Genomic DNA, 21,662 nt, shown 5'->3' with positions numbered 1-21,662 from the left:
AAGGTGGATATTATCACCCATTGATGAATTGCATCTGCCACTGGTTTCTATTCTATTCTATTAATCCTCTTACCTGCCGATGCTCTGTGAATGTTTTTAGTGCCGATATAATAAGATAAGAGGAGTGACTTCTTTTATAACCTTGCATCTACGTCAGAGCACAACTAGAATCCTAATGCGCCGGATTGATTTTTCTTTTTTTGGTTTGCTTCCAGTAAAACATTGGCTCGTGCCTTTCAAAGTGCTTTGTTGCCGTTCCATTTCAAATGAGACGTCAAATTAGAGACGGAAAAGAAAAGTAACTTTGTAGAAAACGCCTCGGCTGCTTCAGGTCCTACCAGCCTCCTCCGACCACAAAACACAAGAAACAACAGATTTGTTAGAGGCACCAAATTAATGAGTCAGCATAATCTGAAACCACTGTGTTCAGATTACAGAAATCCCTAATCTGGGCTGCTCCAGGATCAACCGTGTCTTCTGATAAGAGTCTTAAGTCCACGTATCTGCAGTGAAGACTCCCACTGAGACTTTCAGCTTGAATAGTGGGGCTGTAAGCAGAACAACTATAAAGGTGTGTTATAACAACACAATGACGCAGGACTCCCGGCAGTTAACGAGCCACACCTGTTGTCAGACCACGTGCGCCTCCTTCAACACGCAGGACTCCAGCGAGGTCTACGTGAGCAGAGAACGAAGTCACTGTCCCTCTGTGTGTGTTGTAATTCCAGCTTCTCTGCGCTCTGTTGACATAGCCGGGCCGCCAATGCATGCCTGTTTTTAGTGCACGTGAGCGTGCCCCGTTGACGAGCTCGTGGCCGACGCTCTGCAATGCACTCGCATGGCAGTGATGGCCGATGACGTCATCGAGGAAGGTTAAAAACGGTCGCCATTGTTTACACTGTTGGCTGCGTGAGAATCTACATGCAACAAAAGCTAAGTAAGTAAAGTAAATAAGACTTTTCGAGATAAAAATAAATAAATATAGAAAATGTAAAAAATAAATATAGAAAATGCCCGACTGACAGCTTCAAGTTTCTGTGTGGAGACGCTGGAAAAGACCTACGGAAGCGTATTGCATTCACTTGAGTAATTTTTTTTTGGTTTGTTTTTTGGAGTAATTATTTCTGTTTTTCTGAGTAATTTATTTCTTTGGTCTGTTTTTCGGAGTAATTTATTTCTTTGGTCTGTTTTTCTGAGTAATTTATTTCTTTGGTCTGTTTTTCTGAGTAATTAATTTTTTGGTCTGTTTTTCGGAGTAATTAATTTTTTGGTCTGTTTTTCGGAGTAATTTTTTTTTTTTCTGTTTTTCAGAGTAATTTTTTTCTGATTTTCTGAATAATTTTTTTTCTGAGTTTAGACAGCATTTGAAACAATAGACGCATTCATTCCTTTGTGAAAGCTCGATAATGGAGGCCAACATGACCGACTTGTTTAGTTTGATCAAGTTCTACTTTGATCTGGGATTAAGACACTGGGAGATAGTCCTGTCTTTGAGTCATATAGATGGTATTACCATAAGTGTATCCACTTTACGCAGGCACCTGAGGACTTTGCGGCTGAATAGCTGAAGATGGGGCATGTGTATGCAGGAGTCACTACAGGTCCATGGGAGTCACTTGCAGGTTGGAGGTTCTCGCGGGAGTTCGAAGTATCGCGATAATTCAGAAAAAAAATTACTCCGAAAAACAGAAAAAAAATTACCACGAAAAACAGAAAAAAAATTACCACGAAAAACAGAAAATAAATTACTCCGAAAAACAGGAAAAGAATTACTCAGAAAATCAGGAAAAATAATTAGTCAGAAAAACAACCAAACAAAAAAAAATTACTCAGAAAAACAGACCAAAAAAAAAATTACTCAGAAAAACAGACCACAGAAATAAATTACTCAGAAAAACAGGAATAATTACTCCAAAAAACAAACCCCAAAAAAAAATTACTCAAGTGAATACAATACGCTTCCGTAAAGACCAGACGAGTAATAAAGCAATCCAAATAAAAAAACCTAAAGAAATATACAGACATAACGGACAGAACACATGTTATGTGTTACTGGAGTTTCAAAAGGCCTTTCTCATTGGCTGCCTTACAGCATTGTTCAAGTCATGAACTGGAGCTGGGTTTTCTTGTTTTTCTTCTACTACTTGGGCTTAAAGGTCTAATTAAAAAAAAAAAAAAAAGCAAATTTGCTCTTATTGTCATGCATGAAAAATACCGTGTGCCTTTTGTAAAGGTCGTTCTCAATCTTTTGGTGGAGATATCAGATGGGGGTCGGTATATTGTAATGACAAATAGGTGACATAAGAAGAGGAGCCCACAAAAACACTGACTGGTTTCTCTTATATTACAGTTTGTTGATTGTTAGGCCCTTCAGATACACATTTTTTAGAATCTTAAAATTGTAATTTGCTTCTCTCAAATAACACCAGACTTAAGAGCTTTCCAGACCAAAGGATTCCCTCTAACGTTGAGTACGACTTGTTCTTGACATCACGTCACTTCCACCTCAATCCTTGTAATATGTGGTACAGTATGCAGTGGTGTTGTTTTGCTCCGTGCTGCTGTTTTGCCACGTGGGTAATGTGGTGGGTGGTGCCTGTGAAGGACTGAGCTGTGCTATTTATAGTCTCTGCAGTCCTGAGCTCGGCTGCCTTACAGCAGGTCTCCTGGCAGCAGCAGCACAGTCTGTGTAGGTCTCCCCTCTGCTTTCCAACACAAGCAGGGTCACTATGTGGGCCGACGTTTACCTACAGGTCCATACAGAGGGCTGATGTAATAATAAGTAAAACATTGTGGGATCCACGGCCTCAAACATAAAAACTACGTGTTCAATCAATATATGACAAATCTAAAATTAGACTTATATGAAGCAACGTGCAGAACGTGTCCCCAATATAAGTTTTTCCTCTTCTTCCTTATTTTTTTTGTCTCTTGGAGGTATTATTGTTGTTTTATTTATTTCATTGACGTGTGTTTGTAATTCTGCATTTAAGGGCCCTAATGCATCCCAGATGTTTCCATAGTACTAGATGGGCATAATGGTTCTTCTCACTGTCAAACGATTGAATTAATATTTAATCGTCCTGAAAACCAAAATGTCATTTCAGAGCAAATCAATCTCTATTAAGTCCCTTCTGGCCATAATCAAGTCATTAAAATTCTTTTTTCCCCCCTTTTGTCTAAAGTGAGAAGAAATTTCAACCTGTTTCCAATAATTCAGTATTTTTTAAATGAGGAAGAGTATGGAGGTCTCTGCACTGGAGACAAAATAACAGCAGAGTATTGCTACTTTCTCAATCTATGATGAATCCTTTACCTCACATCAATTCTAGCTTTTCTCCTTCAGAGGTTCAGTTGTGCAACAACATTTCTCAGACACCAGACGTGTTTTTTTCTCCTTGTGGAAGGGTTTCCAGGAGATGAGACATATTGTGTTTCTGAGCAGCATTCAGACCTTTAGATTTTAGTTTAATTTCCCTTCTTATGCTTTCTGTTCTGAAAGGATCAAGTTGGACTTTGATCCCAATGAAAATCGCTGAATTACGCAAACAGGAACATGTCAAGAATGCAGAATCGCTGCTGAATGAGATCGGATTGAGCTGGGGTGTTTTCATTAGAATGAATGACCTTTTCTTCATCATCTGTTGGCCTGGAAACGTGTTGATGATGTCATGGAAATAAGGACTACAAGGAGAGATGAGAAATCCCTTTTTTATATCTTTTAATGTTTTTCCTGGGGAACTGCACTCCATCTGAATATCAGCCTCCTGAACGTCAAAGTGTCATCACTCTGGCCGGCCTTTTTCAATGTATTCTTTTGTGCTTGCCTTGCACATTGCTCTCCAGCAAGGCCGGCCTCTGCCAGCTTTTTGAGTGCCTGATACAGATATGAGGTAACTGGAAGGGGGGGGGGGGGGGGGGGGGGGGGGAGCTTTCCCTTCTTCACCGAGGCCTCTTCGAGTAAACAAACAAGCAGGCAGCACTTTGCTTCCCTCAGAGGCCGACGATTCCCCTCAAAAACAATAGAGAGCCACAAAGCCAGCTTTTAGGTGGTGCTTAGCTCGGCTGGTGCAGGAGTTCTCCCGGGGACGCTCCGTGACTTCATAACGATCATCAATATCTGCCACCACTTAGGTGATGCCTATAATGGGCGCTTTTAGAAGTGATACTGCACATTTTTTATTTAGTGAAAATACACACAAAAGGTTCTTGAAGAGAGTGGGTTGTTGGTCCTTGTGCTACGAGTCAAAAGACTTTGAGGAGAATGATCGTGTGTGTGTGTGTGTGTGTGTGTGTGTGTGTGTGTGTGTGTGTGTGTGTGTGTGTGTGTGTGTGTGTGTGTGTGTGTGTGTGTGTGTGTGTGTGTGTGTGTGTGTGTGTGTGTGTGTGTGTGTGTGTGTGTGTGAGAGAGAGATGCAGCTGAAAGTAAATTAAAGCAATTAATCAGGGACAGTTTCATAACATGGCAAGTGGCTGACGTTTGTATTGTGCTTATCCCTCAGCAATACTGAAGTGTGTGTGTGTGTGTGTGTGTGTGTGTGTGGGAGTGAGAGAAAGATGGATGGTGAGCCATTAAAGAGGCTTCTGTTCTCCCGAACTAAGGACCAGGAGTTGCCACAACAATGAAAAACATAAGTGGAAACGGTTTCAAGGAAGAGGGACGTATGCTTCTTCATTTTTGCGTCTTCCATCTTCATCTTTAACATGCACACATGAGTGGTTTTGAATCTTCTCATCTAACGATCTCTTAAGATTTTGGTCTAGGGTTCATGATTAGATTTTAACATCCACTCGTCTTATTGGAAAGTTAAAATTTGATTTATCTTTTTTTGGGTTACACTTTTGTTTAATTCATCTCACGTTAAGATTGAGTTAAAAAAGTGTTTTTGTTTCAGAAACATTCTGTGAACATTTCTTGCTTAGAAAACTTTACATACATTAACATAATATTCATATATTCTGTGCTTCTCTCTCTTGTAGATGCTACCACATCGCTAAATTAAACACCTGAGAGGCACCAATGAAGTCTAGTGCTGCAGATCTATATTTAGGGTCCTGCTATGAATTATGTGTGTGTGTGTGTGTGTGTGTGTGTGTGTGTGTGTGTGTGCGTGCTGCCAGGCCAGAAGTAAAAGCCCAAGAACCAATCCAATGTAAGGATAGGTGTCCTCATATGCCCTCTGTCTTGTAAAGAGTGTGTCTGGGCAGAGCAGACTGTGGTAGTCTGGTGGATTGAATCTACAGCATCGCACGTCTCTATGTGCAGACTGATGGTGTGTTTTTATTAGCACGTCTCCCAGGATGGTAATTAGCTTTTTTTTAAATGTCAGATCCTGTAAGCATGAAACAAAAATACCTACAGCTAGAAAATACCAAAGAATGTGAGCGTCGAACCCCACGTGGCCCAGATGTGATCGTCACAACATACATGAACATCTGTAAAACAAAACAAAAAAAAAGAAGAAAAAAGAAATGTAGGTCACATCGGGTTACACATGCTGTCCTGCTTTGCCCATTTTGCACATGAAATGTAATCATTGCACATGTATAGTAATCCAGACCGTCAGCCCCTGCCCTACTTTTGTATGAGAGACAGAGACAGACAGAGAGAGAGAGAGAGAGACGTAAACATAGACAACAACAAGAGGTGGTCTGGTCAATCAAAGAGGCAGAGGAGGGGTGAGCATGGCAGACCCACACAGTGAAACCAACTCTACCACTGAGAGAGAGAGAGAGAGAGAGAGACTGGGTTGCTAGGAGACCTCTCCCCAATGCAAACACAGCACCATCTGCTGCAGTGAGATTTGGAGTGGGTTCGCCAAGTCGGACAGAGAGGGAAATCGGCCCAGGAGGATGATGGGAAACAACACAACAGGAAGAGACGGGGAAGCACGGGAGGAAGAGGAGGAGGATGGAAGATGAAATGGAGGAAAGAAAAGCAAGACATGAGAGTGGAGGAGGGGAGGAGAAGGGAGAACAGGGAGGGAGGGGAGGAAAGCACGACAAAAAGCTTGATTAATGTATGGCTAAAAGGTGTGACTCTAATACCGACTCATAACTCTCCTCCTCTGCATGCGGTTGCTGCTGCTGATGTTGATTTTTCCTCCCATTAGTAACCGATGATGCACATGTTACCATGGGGACAATAAAAACATCCCATCAGATATCACAGTTCAATTGGAGTACGCTGTGTGCCCATGTTGTATGATGGTGCCCGGTCAATTCCCACAGACATCCAGCTCATAATTAATCTTTTCTTCACTGATGTGATAATTGCTATTAAGTAGGAAGATTGTGATTAGTTAGCTGAAGCTGCACCTATCATCTGCAAAAACATAATATCACCCTACAGTCCCACAACAACATTAAAATGGGCCAGACTAGCAAACTTGCCTAAATTAGCGGACTAGGACTTTAATTTCTGTAACCTCTGACTGTATTTGTGATTTCATGTAAGCCACCTTTTTTAAATCGCATATTTAAATTTATGTTATTAAAATGTAAAAAAAAAAAAAAAAATGTTTTCAATTTTTACATCTGAACCTGCAATTCTAGCATTCAGCTTGATCCCGTTATAAATCTTTGGTCACCGTTCAGAGGATCATCTCAAATTTGGCTGAAGACGAATTAATTACAGAAAACCTGTATTTTTTGAGGGTTAAGAGGCACACGGGCATTTAGTGAGCAGGGGTGGTCTAACTAAAGATGCTACTCTGTTGGGCTCCAGGAAACAATTTGTTTCCAAATATCTCAGTCTCCCAACTTAATAAAGGCACATTGCTAAATCATCGAGGTACATGGATAGACTTCAGGTTGCATAAGAAGAAACAAACATTATATTCCATCCAGATATCAAGGTGCATTTTATTAGATGAAGATCCAATGATATATATATATATATATTTATATATATATATATATATATCTGTGTATATATATATATATAGTCAACATCCGCGTCCTCCTTTACAAAAGACATTAAAATTGAAACATTTTCAGTAAAAAAGTAGTATCGTACAGCCAATGTGGGGTACCAGAGAGAAAGCATGACATGACCTACATCATATTCATTCATTCATCGTATGGATCATAGATAAAACACAATACATTAACACTATTTACAGTCTGTAACACAGAGGCTGACATGAATGGTAATCCTCATGGTGAATACAGTAAATAGAATATATTCATATATTAAGATCTTTTGTTTACAAAATCATAATGCGCATATATATATATATATATATATATATATATATATATATATATATATATATATATATACTTATATATATATATATCTATATATATATACTTATATATATATATCTATATATATCACAGAGAAAGGCTATCCACAACCTTGGCTTTCAGCTATACACACACACCCCCCCTTTTGTTTTGCAACACGTTGCCCAAGCAAAATGAGATCTTTTGTTTGGTCAATTTATTGTCGATGGGTGGGTTCTTTGGTTGGGTTTAATGTTGCAGACTTGGACTGAGCGGTCAGCTGCTTATCGTTACTTAAGAGAGTTGTCTCTTTAGGTTTGGTTGGAAGTGGAGAGCCTTGAACAGTGCTCACCGTACACAGGGCAACTTCCAGAGCAAAGGGGAACTTTGTGCGACAGCCGAGGAAACTAATTTGACTAATTCTCGTAAACCGGGATCACATTTAAATCTCCGTAAAAAGGATCTCGCAGCTCTGATGGACTGAGGTGAAACTGATTATTTGTTGTATTACAGCACAAGGTTTCATTGCAAAATGTGATGAGGACCGAGCACAAAACTGGTCGGAACACTTGTTTTACTTCATGGATGGATTCTCTCATTTGAAAAAAGAAAAACATTTCCATCGGAGAATAAACAGCTCAGCTCAAGTGGCATCCTGGCTTTAAGCAAATGAAAGGTAGCATCAAGGTACCTGAGCAATGCTTCCCATTAATGTTACGTCAAATATTACCCAGGTGTCGTAACTCAAGGCCCACGGTGCAGTGTGTGTGTGTGGGGGGGGGGGGGGGATCTCACACTGTGGATGATGTGTTGATGCGTTGAGGAACAAAAATAATAAGCAAGTGGGGTCTATCTAGTGCATTGCTTCATAATGTTGACCAGCAGGTTTGTTATGTTTTCTGACGGTCGGTTAGTGAAGATCAGTAACAGCAGTTAAAAAGCAGTCATCCCAGACTGAAAGAGAGCCTAAGAGTGATACCGTTTATACACATGCATCTACAGTAAACGCCTCGTAAAGCTCATAAATTCAGTAAAACAACTTACTTTCTGTATAATTTCTCTCTTGGCCCATGAAACCAGTCATGCATCGGCCACTTCCTTCTTCCAATCTGCTATTTGCTCGATAGCAGGGGCTGTGTTTGTACCTTCGACACCAGAAAGATGCTCCCGGCGCTCGCAAACCTTTGGGAATTCCAGCCAAAGTTATTCACCTGCTTATGTTGTGTAATTCTATCCGGCCAAGTAACAAAGCTGGATGCAGCGATGCGTCTGCCGGCGCCAGGCGCACGCGGAAAAGGATCAGCAGATCACTTTACATGTCTCTTTGTATTAAAGGCTAAGTAAAAACCCCGGGGGAGCTGCTTTGCTGCTGCAAGGGCAAATTCCTGTGAGGTTTTGGGGCAAACTGGTGGCTGGCTGTCTGTGTCTCTTTCACTCTCGGCCCTTTCTGAGCTGCATTCGCTGGCAAGACTGTGGAGTGAATCCCAGCCAGAAGCCATGAAAGCCACAGCAAAAAAACTGGATCGGGTTCTTTTCCCTTGTTGAGAGAGATGGGAGGCAATCCCTACACCCGACCCGACACCCGTGTGCCTGGGCCTCCGTGCCAAGCCTCGGCGCCAGGCTTCATCACTGGCCCAGCTGGCATGGCGGCGTTCAGCTGGATTTGTTATAATCATCTTAGGTCATCTGATTCAAGCTAAGGACAAAGCGAATGCCCGTTAGCTCTTCAACCAAGGCCAAGGAACCCCTCCAGGGCTGGCCTGACTGGCTAAATGCCCACTGACTGACCTGTTGACAACTGGTTTTAAACGTTTCTGTCGGACCAGATGGAACACTTCATACAACGAAGGCGTCTCCCAGCAGGTATAGAGGAGTGTCCCCACCTTCGGAAGAGCTATTGAATGTTAAAAACACAAAAACATGGAAGTTCTTGCTGGCCAGTCACCTAGTCCTGCTAGCTGCCTGTCTGTCTCTCTGTCAAGCTGGGATGTCTGGGGCCTTGATGGGAGTGTGTCTGTCAGGAGGGTGGGGAGGGATGGGCAGAGAGTTACAGAGGTTAATGGTAAATCAGCCAAACCAACGTCACACACTCATCCACCACACAGGACCCCCCCCCTCCCCTCCCCTCCCCCCTCCCATCTATCCATCCCTTTGTCCATTCATCCCCCTCTCCCTCTTCTGTTGCTCGTCCCTCAGTCCCAGCCGTTGTCCTTGATCATGTGGGCCAGCTCGATGATGAACTTGCCCTCTTTATACTTCTGACTGCTCTCAAAGGCATGTTCCTGGAGGGCGAGGAGAGACGGTGATTAATTCAAACGCCGGACCGACAGAGAGTGATGACGGACAGTAAGAAACGGACACAAAAGGTGCGTTTAAAACAAAAAAACAAGCCCGCTCATGACAGTCCTCTCATCTGTATATGAGAATCCTTGACTCAGTCCTGGCCTGTCTCTGCTGCCGGCTCTTTGGGAGCTGGTTATGTAACTGTCAGTCACTTAACACTGCAGAGGAGCCTGCAGAACCAAATCTCTGAGCGGACGACATCGTCGTACTTTCATCTGGCAGGAATGTGTTTCTCACCACTACGAGAGCCAAAAACCCCCCCAAAAGGCCACAGGTTGATGCCTCGCTACAGCCGACACAGATGTGGCGTCTGCTCTGTTGTTGCAGGCTGTAACATGCATTTCTACTGTCAGTATGTCATCTGAAATTCCTCTGGACTACACACAGAATCTTATCAGCTTAGTGTCTTTCCATTCAGTGAAACACAATCATTATTTTTCAGTTTATTTATTCGTTTCTCCTACATAGTATATTGAATGCAAAATGTCCATTTGAAGCAAGGTTGCAACAAGCTTCCTGAGAGAGGCCTGGCAAGAGAATCAAGTAGCAGTTACTGAGAATTAAATCAATATTCATGATGCCTGGCGGCACCCACCAATATGTAAGCAGGTTTCTCTAATGGCTTATACTTTTGTTTTATGGATAAATACCTGCAAAAGGAACCACATCTCTGTGCTTAGTTCATGCTAACGTGCTAAACTACATGATGAATGTGGAAAATATACATAAATCCAAGGAAATGCATAAACATAACATTGACATCAGGACATTGCTTTGTTATTGTGAGAGTTTTGGCATGACTTCCTTCCTCTGATATGTGTTTCATGATGATCTTTACTAGAGCTTTTCCAAAAGACTTTTACAGGATTGCGTCTTCGGTCAACAGATGTCTCTTATTGTGGTCACATGATCAGCTGCGGCGCTTATCTTACCTCAGCTTGTGCCAATTCCACCTCCCATATACCCAAATTTAGATATTTCAAAGACAAAACCCAAGCCACAAGATTAAAAAGGGGTCTTTGAAAATATGCTTCAACACATCATTTAAAAAAACATAGTATGGGGATCATTTCAACCGAAAACTATGAAAAAGGCCAGTTTTGCTCATCAAAGCCATTAAGAATGACACAAAACGACAACTTCTGCTTCCTGTCCAAGTCCATCAGCAGCCGTGCGTTCTTGTTAAAAGGCCTCCCGATCACATTAAGCCTCTCTTGAAAGCAGAGTGACAGAGTCGGCTGACACAAATGTTCTTTCCCTGTCGGGCGTCTCTACCTCGCTTTGTCTTCAGCTATTTTGGCTCATCGCTGCAGAGGCACGTTATCAGATTTCTCTGTTTTAGAAGTGCAGTAGGTCAAGCATCTCGCTAGAACTTTGACGACCGCGGAAAATGAATACCGCTGCCGCAGATATTAATGGAAACCTGCCATTAAGTCCTATCTAGTGTCTGTTGGCTTGGGCATGCATGACCTCTGTTTTTCTCTGCCTTGGGGGGGGGGGGGGCCTTCAGTCCTGGACCCTCAGGGACCGGGTAAATGGTGGAGTGTGAGAGGCTGCGAGGGCTTGAAATAGTACAAATACAAATGGGACAGCACTTCGCAGCGACGGATCACGTTACCTTGATGACACCAAACACTATTGTGGGTATGTTCTTTTAATGGTGATAAATGATCTACTTGTTGGTTTGTGTTGCTTCAACAAGTAAAAGAAATGGTTTGTGTCTATATACCATCTTAAATCCTCCATGTTAATGTTATGTGTAATATGCCAGGCCTTCCACATGTGTTTGTTTTTGTAACGGCTCCGGGCTTCCCCTGGTAACCCCGTGTTTAATGCTGTGCATTGTGGGTAATTCCCTCAGGCAAAGTCTGCAGAAACGTGGTAGCAAAAGTGTGAGTAAGGGTTCAAAATGTCTGCCCTCGACAGCGAGGCGGCCTCACAGACCTGGTGGCAACGCACCTCGAGTGTGGACATGGGGATCGGGCCTATCTACTTTTGGAGCTGGTTCACCAGGTCTTCATACCAGGGTCAAAAGGAAAACCATCGTTTTTAGAACCAGGGTTTAAAGGAAAACACCACCGCATTCCATACTGAACTATGTTCTGCTCTGATCTTAGACGAGGTGCTACATACCTCCCTCTCCTCTGTGCGTGCACTCAATGGCTCTTGCGCGCACTCCGCGCAGCGCTAATTTGCTAGCATGTAGCTTGTCCGAATATATTCCTTAGGATCCAAAGGAGGGTGAAGTTAGAAGCGACCAAGCACTTCCACGTTGTCCCTATTTAAATACGGTTACGTGAGTAGTTACACGACCCAAGTTTGGTTACACAAAATGAAACATGCCAATTTTTCTAAGCGGATAACAAGGATAACTATATAGTATGGCGGAATAACAACTGGAAGCACTTCGACGTCGGCGCAGTAATATCATCACTCCGCTCCCCCTCTTACTTCCGTCAATAGAACCTACGTGACCTGCACGCCGTCGCCTGCACTACCTGTAGTAGTTTGTGCACAGTTGAGGAAGCATCAGGTTGTAGTAAGATAGTTTGTGAACAATCAAACATCATGGTTATAACGTGCATCGTACAGGGTTGTGAAAAGAAGCAGAAGGTATATAGTCCCGTCATGTTTTGAGTGATGATATTACTGCGCCGACGTCGAAGTGCTTCCAGTTGTTATTCCGCCATACTATATAGTTATCCTTGTTATCCGCTTAGAAAAATTGGCATGTTTCATTTTGTGTAACCAAACTTGGGTCGTGTAACTACTCACGTAACCGTATTTAAATAGGGACAACGTGGAAGTGCTTGGTCGCTTCTAACTTCACCCCCCTTTGGATCCTAAGGAATATACTGGGACAAGCTACATGCTAGCAAATTAGCGCTGCGCGGAGTGCGCGCAAGAGCCATTGAGTGCACGCACAGAGGAGAGGGAGGTATGTATCACCTCGTCTAAGATCAGGGCAGAACATAGTTCAGTATGGAAATGCGGTGGTGTTTTCCTTTAAGATTAGAAACCAGTGAATGTTAGTGGAGGTTGGGCAACGAGTGCTGTTGGTGGTCAATAGAGGCTTCTCAGAAGTCAAACAACACACATTTTGCGTGTTTGACCCTTTAAGGCAGTGCCCTGCAGTGTTAACTCTCACCTCCATGTGGACAGTTTTTCACCAGTGACAGCTGCTCACGCTCAGCACTCTTGATGTATGAAGACAGCTAACACGTGTGGATGCTGTTAAGTTCACCCTGATGGGGACCTAAAATACCACCTGTACTAAATAGATCCCGCACATGTATTTCGACATGCTAACGTGGCTCTGATATCTGCCAATGTTATTTAAACTGGAAGAGTACGCTGCATGTATGGCAATCTTCAGTCCGGAGTGAGAAGTTAAATTATGTCTTTCCACTTCCACAAAACTTAAAAGCTCATCACACGTCACCCGAGATAAATTCAGACTTCTCCTCCATCTGTTCGGAGAACTCTAGCTCATAATTAATTCAGCCCACGCAGCCGAAACTCGTTGACCGAGAGAGAAGAGGAGGTCCGGATATAATTAGGGTGCAAAATAAAATTAGGGTGTGCTAAAATAACAACCTCCCCCCAGTTTATCGTCCTCTAACCTTGGGACGCCGTTTGATGGTGCTTCAAATCAGCCGAAGGGCACTTACATATTTCCAGCCCAGGGTGGTCTTGCAGTTCTCACAGTAGATATCTGCTACAGCGTGCAGGCCTGTGAGCAGGACTCTCTCCTCTGCCGGGCCACACCCAACGTTCACCCTGAGACGGAGAGAGGAAGGAAAGTTAAGAATTAGTATTGTGTAGTATGTGAGTCGCTCAGCTGCAGGTACTGTCCGCCTCACACACCCAATCACACAGTGCATCCTGAAGGGGTGCCAGGCCAAGGAGCAGCCTCATTCTCACTCAATACGTCTGATAATGAGTCAGAGGCACTGACCTCCATCTACACCAGCAACACAACTGTGTGGAACCATATGTTAAATCCCCTGATCACTGGTCCAAGTCCAGCATACAAGGCATAACCAGGTGGGTTGAAATGCAACAAGAGAGGAGACACTCACACTGAGTTGAACAGGTAGGCTCTGCCTTGGCTGCCCTGGAACGACTGCAGAGACGAGATGAGACAAGGAATGAAAACGCTGGGACAGGTTTCGTTTCCTCATGACGTGCCCACATGCGGATGACTATTGTACTACTTTAAATGGTGTGTCTGCCAACAAACCGTCCATGCGCTACAGATAACAAGATCACCGCTTTTGCAATTACTTTCTGCAGGCCTTTATTTTCCACAGACATGCGTTGTGACTGCTAGAAGGCCTTTGTGCACAGCTGACCAGTGTTTTCATATTTGCATGTGAAGAAAGTGATGGTGCATTCATAATCCAGTGCACTAACCCGTTTATAAAATAACCCATCCGCAAGCAATAGCGTGTGGCCGACACAGACATGTACATATATTCTGTATTATTGACTGTACAGTAAATTGCTTGTGAAGCAATTGTTCAGTCTGTAATGATCCTGTTTCCAGGAACTACCACCGTTTTGGTAAGACGAGTCAAGTCGCCAGAGCAGCTTCGCCGGTTACCTTGGAGATGAGCTCGTCGTGGTTGGCCAGGTGAGCTCGGCAGTGGATGCAGCTGTACGTCCGGTGGCAGCTCGGCAGGTACGCCTGGAAGGTCTTGGAGCGCGTCATTCTGACCATGGGCGGAGTCGGCGGGCGGTGCAAGAAGGGACTGCCAGCCCAGGTCGGCTCACAAGGGAAGCACCGCAACACACAGGTGAGGGCCGTGGTGGGCGGTGGGTTGGGAGGCGAACACCTGAGCATGGGGAGGAAGAGCGGCTAATGATTACACGGTTGTGTAACAGCTGCTTCACTTAACCTTAAACGTGTTGTAAACTGAGCCACAGGTGCATCGTTTGCTGTTGGGATGAGGAGAGTCCTCCTACACCGCTGGGAAAACCTTAAATGTGATGCAGTATGAATGAGGCACTGCATTTCACTGGAGATTGTACTTTAGGAGATGAGGTCCAAACATGGTGCACATAAATAGTAAATGGACCTGCACCCACTCAAAGCAGATTACAACCCCTTTCACACGCACATTCATACACTGATGTCCATAAGAATCTAGTCTAGTGACGGACATTCACACACATTTACAGCAATTTTGGGTTCAATATCTTGGGACGTTTCGACATGAGGATTCCATCACAGGAAGCCACTACTTCTACCAAGACGCCCAAAATCTGTCCTAGTCGGTCACGTGGATCATCCATCGGAACCTACGAATTTTGATAGTTGCTTCAAGTCATTTTTCAACATGCAAGTGACGTGGCAATAGTTCTTTGTACAGGTTTCCATGGTTCCTGGAGGATGAATCGGCCATCCACTGACTTTTCCTCTTTAGCACCATCAAGGCGAAACTTGAATTTGTCCAACGCAGGTATTTGAATGCATTTTTTTTAAGATCCATTGCTTCAAAGACAGTTGACATTCTTTGTGTTTCGTGCTACAAATGTTGGCAGGCCAACGTGTTGAACTAAGCTGCATTAAACACTTAGCATGTTGGTTGCGTGCATGTTAGCATTAAGACATTAGCATCAGCTCATGACATTGGAACTGCTAGCGTGGCTCGACTTTTAGTCTTAGCTGTCATAGGTGCAGCTTCTCAAATATGACTATTTGCTGCTTTACTGTATCATATTTTAAATATTATATCATGGCAAATTGAACACCTTTTGGATTTTGGACTGTTGGTCGGATATTTTATTTAGCAAGCTTGCACTCTGGGAAAATATGGTGGGCTCTGATGTGGCAGAAAATGGATAATTAAATTGATCGTTAGTCGCAGCTGTCTCCATTAAGCTGTGATCAAAACCATTCTGCACTGACTCCGGTACAGACAGGCAGCAGCTCTAGCTCACAGTCTGTGTTTAAGTCTATGTTTCAGTCTAGGAGGCTGCAGAGATAATCTGCTTAGTGTAGCACAACCGTGAGGATCGTGCTCCGCTCGCTCTATGATATCCAAATAAACCAAGCCCTTAAAATACTTCTGCTGGTGTGTCCTGGTGACTGAGGAGATTATGAGCTGGCCTGGGAACCCATCCCAAAGGGTCTGGGCCAGCAGGACAGGCGTACGTTTCCACTAACGCTACAGGAGATGGTTTCGGGGGCCTGTGCTCTCTACTCTGTGAAGCAGATTTAATCTCTGCAGTTTCATTTAGATTTCAGCCCTGTAGCTCTCAAACAAAAATAATAAATCACAAAATTGAATCTAGTTTTAAGGCACAAAGGCAGTATATACACCTTATATATCAACTACGATTTCTTTCTTGTTTAAATGTATCACAATAGAATATAAAAACATGACCTTTCCCAGCTAAAAAAAACAATTACTTCTCTCGAGGATTACGAGTCTATAAGAATCTGTGTCGTTCCGTCACCTTCACAATATGCCGTCTGTCTCCTTTCCTTCCTGTCTGTCTTTACTGAACCATCTGGAAAAACTAATAAAATACTAAACGGGAGCAGGAGGCCTCCGTGAGTTCAGGGCAAACAGGAGAGAGAGAGAGAGACAGGCCTCCTTTATTTTACTGCCCTGCAATATGATTGTTTTTAGTGTCGGAGGCTGATAAAGGCTCCAGTGCTGATGGGAAGGACCGGGCGATATAAATAAATAAGGCAGTGAGACGTGCCCTTGTTTTCCCTTCTCTGACACGGTGCCAGCGGCGTGGGTTAGGGGCACAAAGACACGCTCAGTACAGTTGTCGGAGTGACCCCTGGCACGCGCACACGCACACGCACACGCACACACACACACACACACACACACACACACACACACACACACACACACACACACACACACACACGCGCACACACACACACACACACACACACACACACACACACGCGCACACGCACACGCACACACACACACACACACACACACACACACGCACACACACACACACACACACACACACACACACACACACACACACACACACACGCGCACACACACACACACACACACACACACACACACACACAGACTGCTGTTTTATCCTCCCGGTCATTTCAGGACTGAGTACAAGGAAGAAGTGTATGTAGGATCCAGGCCTCTGAGATCTGATCAGAGATGGCAACAGAACATTTACCTGCATAATTAAAGGGAGATGAAATTATTAGTGGATTAATCAGTTAGTCAACTGACTGAATTTATTTATTTTTTATCATTATTGAAGTCACGTTTAACCATCTTTTTTTGCAAATTTTGAGTCTCTTATAAATGGAATAGATTTGTTTGAAATGGCAAAAATTTCATGAATGAAATTTTAATTCAGCAAGAAGATCTCTTACATTTGCACAAATCTGTGGGATTGTAGCCTAGTAATTCATCTGAAATGCTGTAGGTAATCTAGGAATGCAAGCTTCAAATTTAAGCTTCAAATTTAATGACATTAAATCCAAGCTTCTTCTTTTAAGCCTCTACCGCTGCGTTTGTTACAAGTAACTCGGGATAACTGCACCGACTGAATGTCTAAGATGTAAATGTGATGTATAGACGAGTACCTGTCTCACAGCAGACAGACAAGAGGTTTACTCACTACCTATAATTAAAAAAAAGCTCTGTGCACTGTGTTAACTGTCAACATGTTGATGGTGCATCGTGATGCGCCCTGAATGCATAGACCTTAAACAGCAGCGCTGGATTATAGTATCACACGTGTTGCACATCTTCTTGTGGGTCATACATAATCCATGTGGAGTTCTCTCTGTGTATTATCTCTGAGGAGTCGCTTCATTACAGCCATAACCAGAGTATCAGTGGCTTTGGATGGAAACAGCTGGGACCTCTTACTCACATGATTTTCATCATGTTGCTGTGTGATGATCCATTTTGATAATCAATCTATTGTCTTTGTTTTTTTAAGCAAAAATCACGAACCATTAGTTCATCTGTCTCAGTCATGATGATTTTCTGTTTATTTTAGCCTTCGTTCTTTACCATTATAACCTGATTATCTTTAGGTTTTGGACCGCTGATCGACCAAAACAGACATTTGAATGCTCAACTTGGGCTCTAAGCATTTATTCACTCTTTCCTGACATTTTATATTATTACTTTTTCATCACCTTATTAACCGATAATAAACAGAATCATTAGTTGCAGCCCTAAAATAGGGATGGGTCGATATGACTTTTTAAGGCCAGATAAGCGATGCCTGGGCTTAGAGTTCTGCTCCGATACCAGCTTTTTATTAATACGCTTCATGACTCACTGTGTAGAAGTGACTGACATCATTCTTTTATGAACATAAAGGCTCAAACACTGCTTTCCTAACTTTGTAGAACTATACTGATACAACCGATACCACCGATATCTGAGTATTGGATCAGGGCATCTCTATCTAGAAATGTTATGGCTTTAATTTAGTGCTATAACATTTCCGGGGAATGACTTGCAACATCTAAAAACCTTGATGAAGAAATGAGTAACTGTACATGAAGATGTCCTGGTCCTGATCAAAGCTGCACTCAGACGCCGTTTGACATTTCAGAACAAGTCAACACTCATCTCGGTGGGTGGATATGACTGAAACTCAATTTCCAAGGCAACATTGTTTGTGGGAACAAGGATGCTGACGTGCTGTAAAACGCTGACGCAAAGAGTCAATCAGGGCTGCTTCAAAATAAAAGTCTTTACAAAATAACAAATTGCATAAATGATCAGATGACTAGAGCGGTCACAGCGATTCAGCAGCAGGAACGTTTAGCAACAACTGTATAACCTCAGTGTGTGTTTTGGTGTTTGTCCATCTTTTACTGGCCCGTTTGCCTCTCAGCCCGTTTTGTGTATATATATATATGTATATTTGCCCCGCTGTCACTCTGTCTATTCATCAGTTCTGCCACGGGTCGTTTGAGGTCACCAAGCTGTCCATTCTGGTCATTTCTGGGTGTCATCACAAAAGGCTACGTGCCACGAGTCTCCACAGCCAAAAGGGCCCTTGTATCCCGACAAAAAAACCTTTGTTATGTAACACACTGATGCTGCCGCCGTTGATGCTGCTTCTGACAATGATCGAGAGCAGGAGAAAGACATAGGGGGGGGAGGAGTTAGAAGGGGGGGAAGATGAGAGTCAAACGGGGACAGGGAGGGAGTTAAATGAACGGAGAGGGAAGAAGCGGTGTATATGTCGCTTCAGCAGCGGATGAGCTGTGTGTCCTACGCTGCTCCGACACCATTTCCCCTACTTTATGCTGCTCTCCATTCAGTCTTACACCGAGCAGCAGCATGACATCACCGACTAGAAGAGGGGGAAAAAACGCCTCTCTGCCCCCACGACCGTATCAAATCTCACTGATGAAGCGACGCATCCCAATGTGTGTGTGTGTGTGTGTCTGGTTACTGTTGCTATGTTTAATCTGTGCTCTCATCTCATTTTCTTCTGTCTGATCTATTTTGTTCTCTGTGGAGAGACGGAAGCTTGTTTTCAGGTGCTGCAGACACTAATACTTGCTGTATTTCCTGGAGGGAAACACTCTTGTCGTGGCTACGTTTCTGTGTGTCATTAAAAAGTGACAAAAACACAAACAAAACAAAGCGGGTGATGTGACTCAAACCTGTCATCCTGTAGGGACAACACCTTGAGCACAACTTTTTTGTTGATGCAGTCGAGTTCTTTCTGTGAAGGATCCCCTTTCAAGGCCTGCAACACTCTGACCCCCATCTTTGATCCATGCGTATTGACTCCCCACATAATCGATATCCATCTGCATGCAGGCCTCGCAGCGAAAAGAGATCAGTGCAAAGGTTGTGACTTGATAAAATTGATAAGTGTCTCTTCTGTCTCACGTGGACTTGATTCAGTAGAGTTGTTTTTTGGGTGGTGGTGGTGGTGGTGGTGGAGGAGGGGGCGGGGTCGAGGGATGGGGGGGAGATTTCCACCTGCTGGCCTGTTATTGACTTGTATGGGACTGCTGATGTCACGTGGGCTAACACATCAATCAAAACACAAAACGTGAAGGCTTAAGGTTTACAGTGTGTGCGTGCGTGTGGACGTGCGCGTGCGTGTGTGTGATTATTGAAAGAGGTCACAGGCAGTGGCGCACTTCATCTGGGGCAGAACTTTAGCCACCATACGCAGCACAGATGGCGGGGATGCCTCAGCTCAGCAATGCTGGAAGAAAAACACACACACACACACACACACACACACGCGCGCGCGCGCGCACGCACCACCCACTCTGAAAAACGTCAACATCTGCAGATCACAGGTGACGATCACAACATGCGTATAACACGATAACCCGCAACGATCGTCGCCGACGTGCACCATCACGACACGAGCGCGCGCACGGGGATATGATGGCGCAGGAGCGCCACCACAAACAGCATGTGTCCTAATAATAAACACTAGCTCCACTGCAGAGTAGAGCTCAGCGTCCACGAAGAAAACATCAGTCCAAGAACGATGAATACATATGACTGTCATGTAACACATGTTGTTGGCAGGATACAAACCACAAACCATGAATTTAGCTGTTTTTGTTGTAATATGACAGCACCATGTGGCTGCATGTTAAAAGTTTCCTCGGTAAAAAAAAACAAAGTAGGCTATTGGATGAGCTGCCTACATCACTACATCGATGCTGGGATAAGCTTCATAGCGCGTCATGAAAACAGTGCGTAACAACAAAAGCACCACGGTGGGAAAAATAACGCAGAGCAAAGAGAGGAAATCGTTTTTACCTTTGAAGAGAAGAAACAACGTATCTCCACGTAGCTCAGAAAACGTCGCACCTCCTCGTTTTCCTTCGTGGCAGTGCCAATCCTAAACCCACTTTCGCATTCCTTCCCAAAGGCAAATTTCCTCTTTCTCTCCGGCCCTGGCAAGTCCTGCAGAGACGCAATGTTTTGACGCGCAATGATGCCCAACAGAGTTTAGAAGAGACGGCGAGGGAGAGAGAGAGTGATGAAACGGCCAGTCGGAGCAAGAGGGTTCACGGCCAACGACTTCCGTGTTCGCAGAAAATCTGTTATACGGTAGGACTTGATTCTTTACTCCGGTTTCTGACCTATATTTGATGTGTTTTTTCCTTTAGACGTTAGCAGCGTTGTTTGAAGCCTATGTTACGTATACATGTCATGCCAAACACAATGTTTTTAAATACATAAGCTAGTATCTCTATTGTCTTCAACAATGTGTGCGTGTGGTGGCAGTTGTTTAACTTTACCAGTTGTTGCTTTTATTTTGTATTAGATGGATACACTATGTCAAACTGTCATTGTGTTGTTTTTATTATCCACGACTCGTTTTACGCCATAAAGTCGCGTTTAGTTTTGACCTTTTTACAAGTAGTAACCCAGAAGTTAGCTAAACAGTTACTGTAACAACTGTGCCTCCGTCAAATACATGTTTTACATTTTTTTTTTACGTTTGCTAACCATCACAGCACAGCTTCTACGTGAAATTTAACGGCGTGTAGCACGTCAATTTGTTACCTTAACCTAGCAACCAAAACTTTACCGTTAACACGACAGACCAAGTGCGCAAACTCCATAGTACGTGAGCTATCTTGAGTGCCGAGTTAACTTTGGCAAAATCAACACTGTCCGTTGGCTTGATGAATAACTGACAGCTGTATCGGCCAATCAGCACACTGATACGGCATAGCAACAATGAGCTTATTCGTCGAGGGTCGAAGGCAGTGACCAATGAGCTCACTGGAAACATTTTCACTGACTTCTCTATGAATGTACACTACTAGCTACATGTGAGTGTAATTTTATGAAAGGAGGAGAGGTAGAGCAGACCTCACTAGTGAAAACTAACAGGATAATGTCTGCACGGATGTTTTTTATGTAAAAAAAAACATAACGTCCAACATCATTAACTTTTCCGCTACGGGGAACACTTAATTCTCTCCAGTCTATGGCGCCACCTCCTGTCAGTCTGCAGGTGGTTAACCCATTTAACTTGTCGTATACTCTCCAGAGTTCAAAACAACGTTAAAAAGCTGTTCATAAACTATACATACGCATAGTTTATATTCGAGA

The 21,662-nt window shown here is 43.5% G+C and overlaps 1 protein-coding gene across 1 annotated transcript; it reads right to left on the bottom strand.

The window, feature by feature from the left end:
• Positions 1-9,407: 9,407 nt before the first annotated feature.
• On the bottom strand, positions 9,408-20,505 carry ypel2b (yippee-like 2b). Its single transcript, XM_084020046.1, has 5 exons — positions 20,355-20,505; positions 14,180-14,411; positions 13,656-13,699; positions 13,245-13,353; positions 9,408-9,512 (listed from the first exon to the last, which is right to left on the bottom strand). Exons 2-5 carry the CDS (start codon positions 14,294-14,296, stop codon positions 9,423-9,425), a joined length of 360 nt encoding a protein of 119 aa, XP_083876172.1. The 5' UTR covers positions 14,297-14,411; positions 20,355-20,505; the 3' UTR covers positions 9,408-9,422.
• Positions 20,506-21,662: the final 1,157 nt, after the last annotated feature.

Source organism: Eutrigla gurnardus (genome assembly GCF_963514095.1).
Source record: "Eutrigla gurnardus genome assembly, chromosome: 10".
NCBI lineage: Eukaryota > Metazoa > Chordata > Actinopteri > Perciformes > Triglidae > Eutrigla > Eutrigla gurnardus.
The sequence above is the reverse complement of the archived record's forward strand: the minus strand, read 5'-3'. Positions and strand labels throughout refer to the sequence as shown.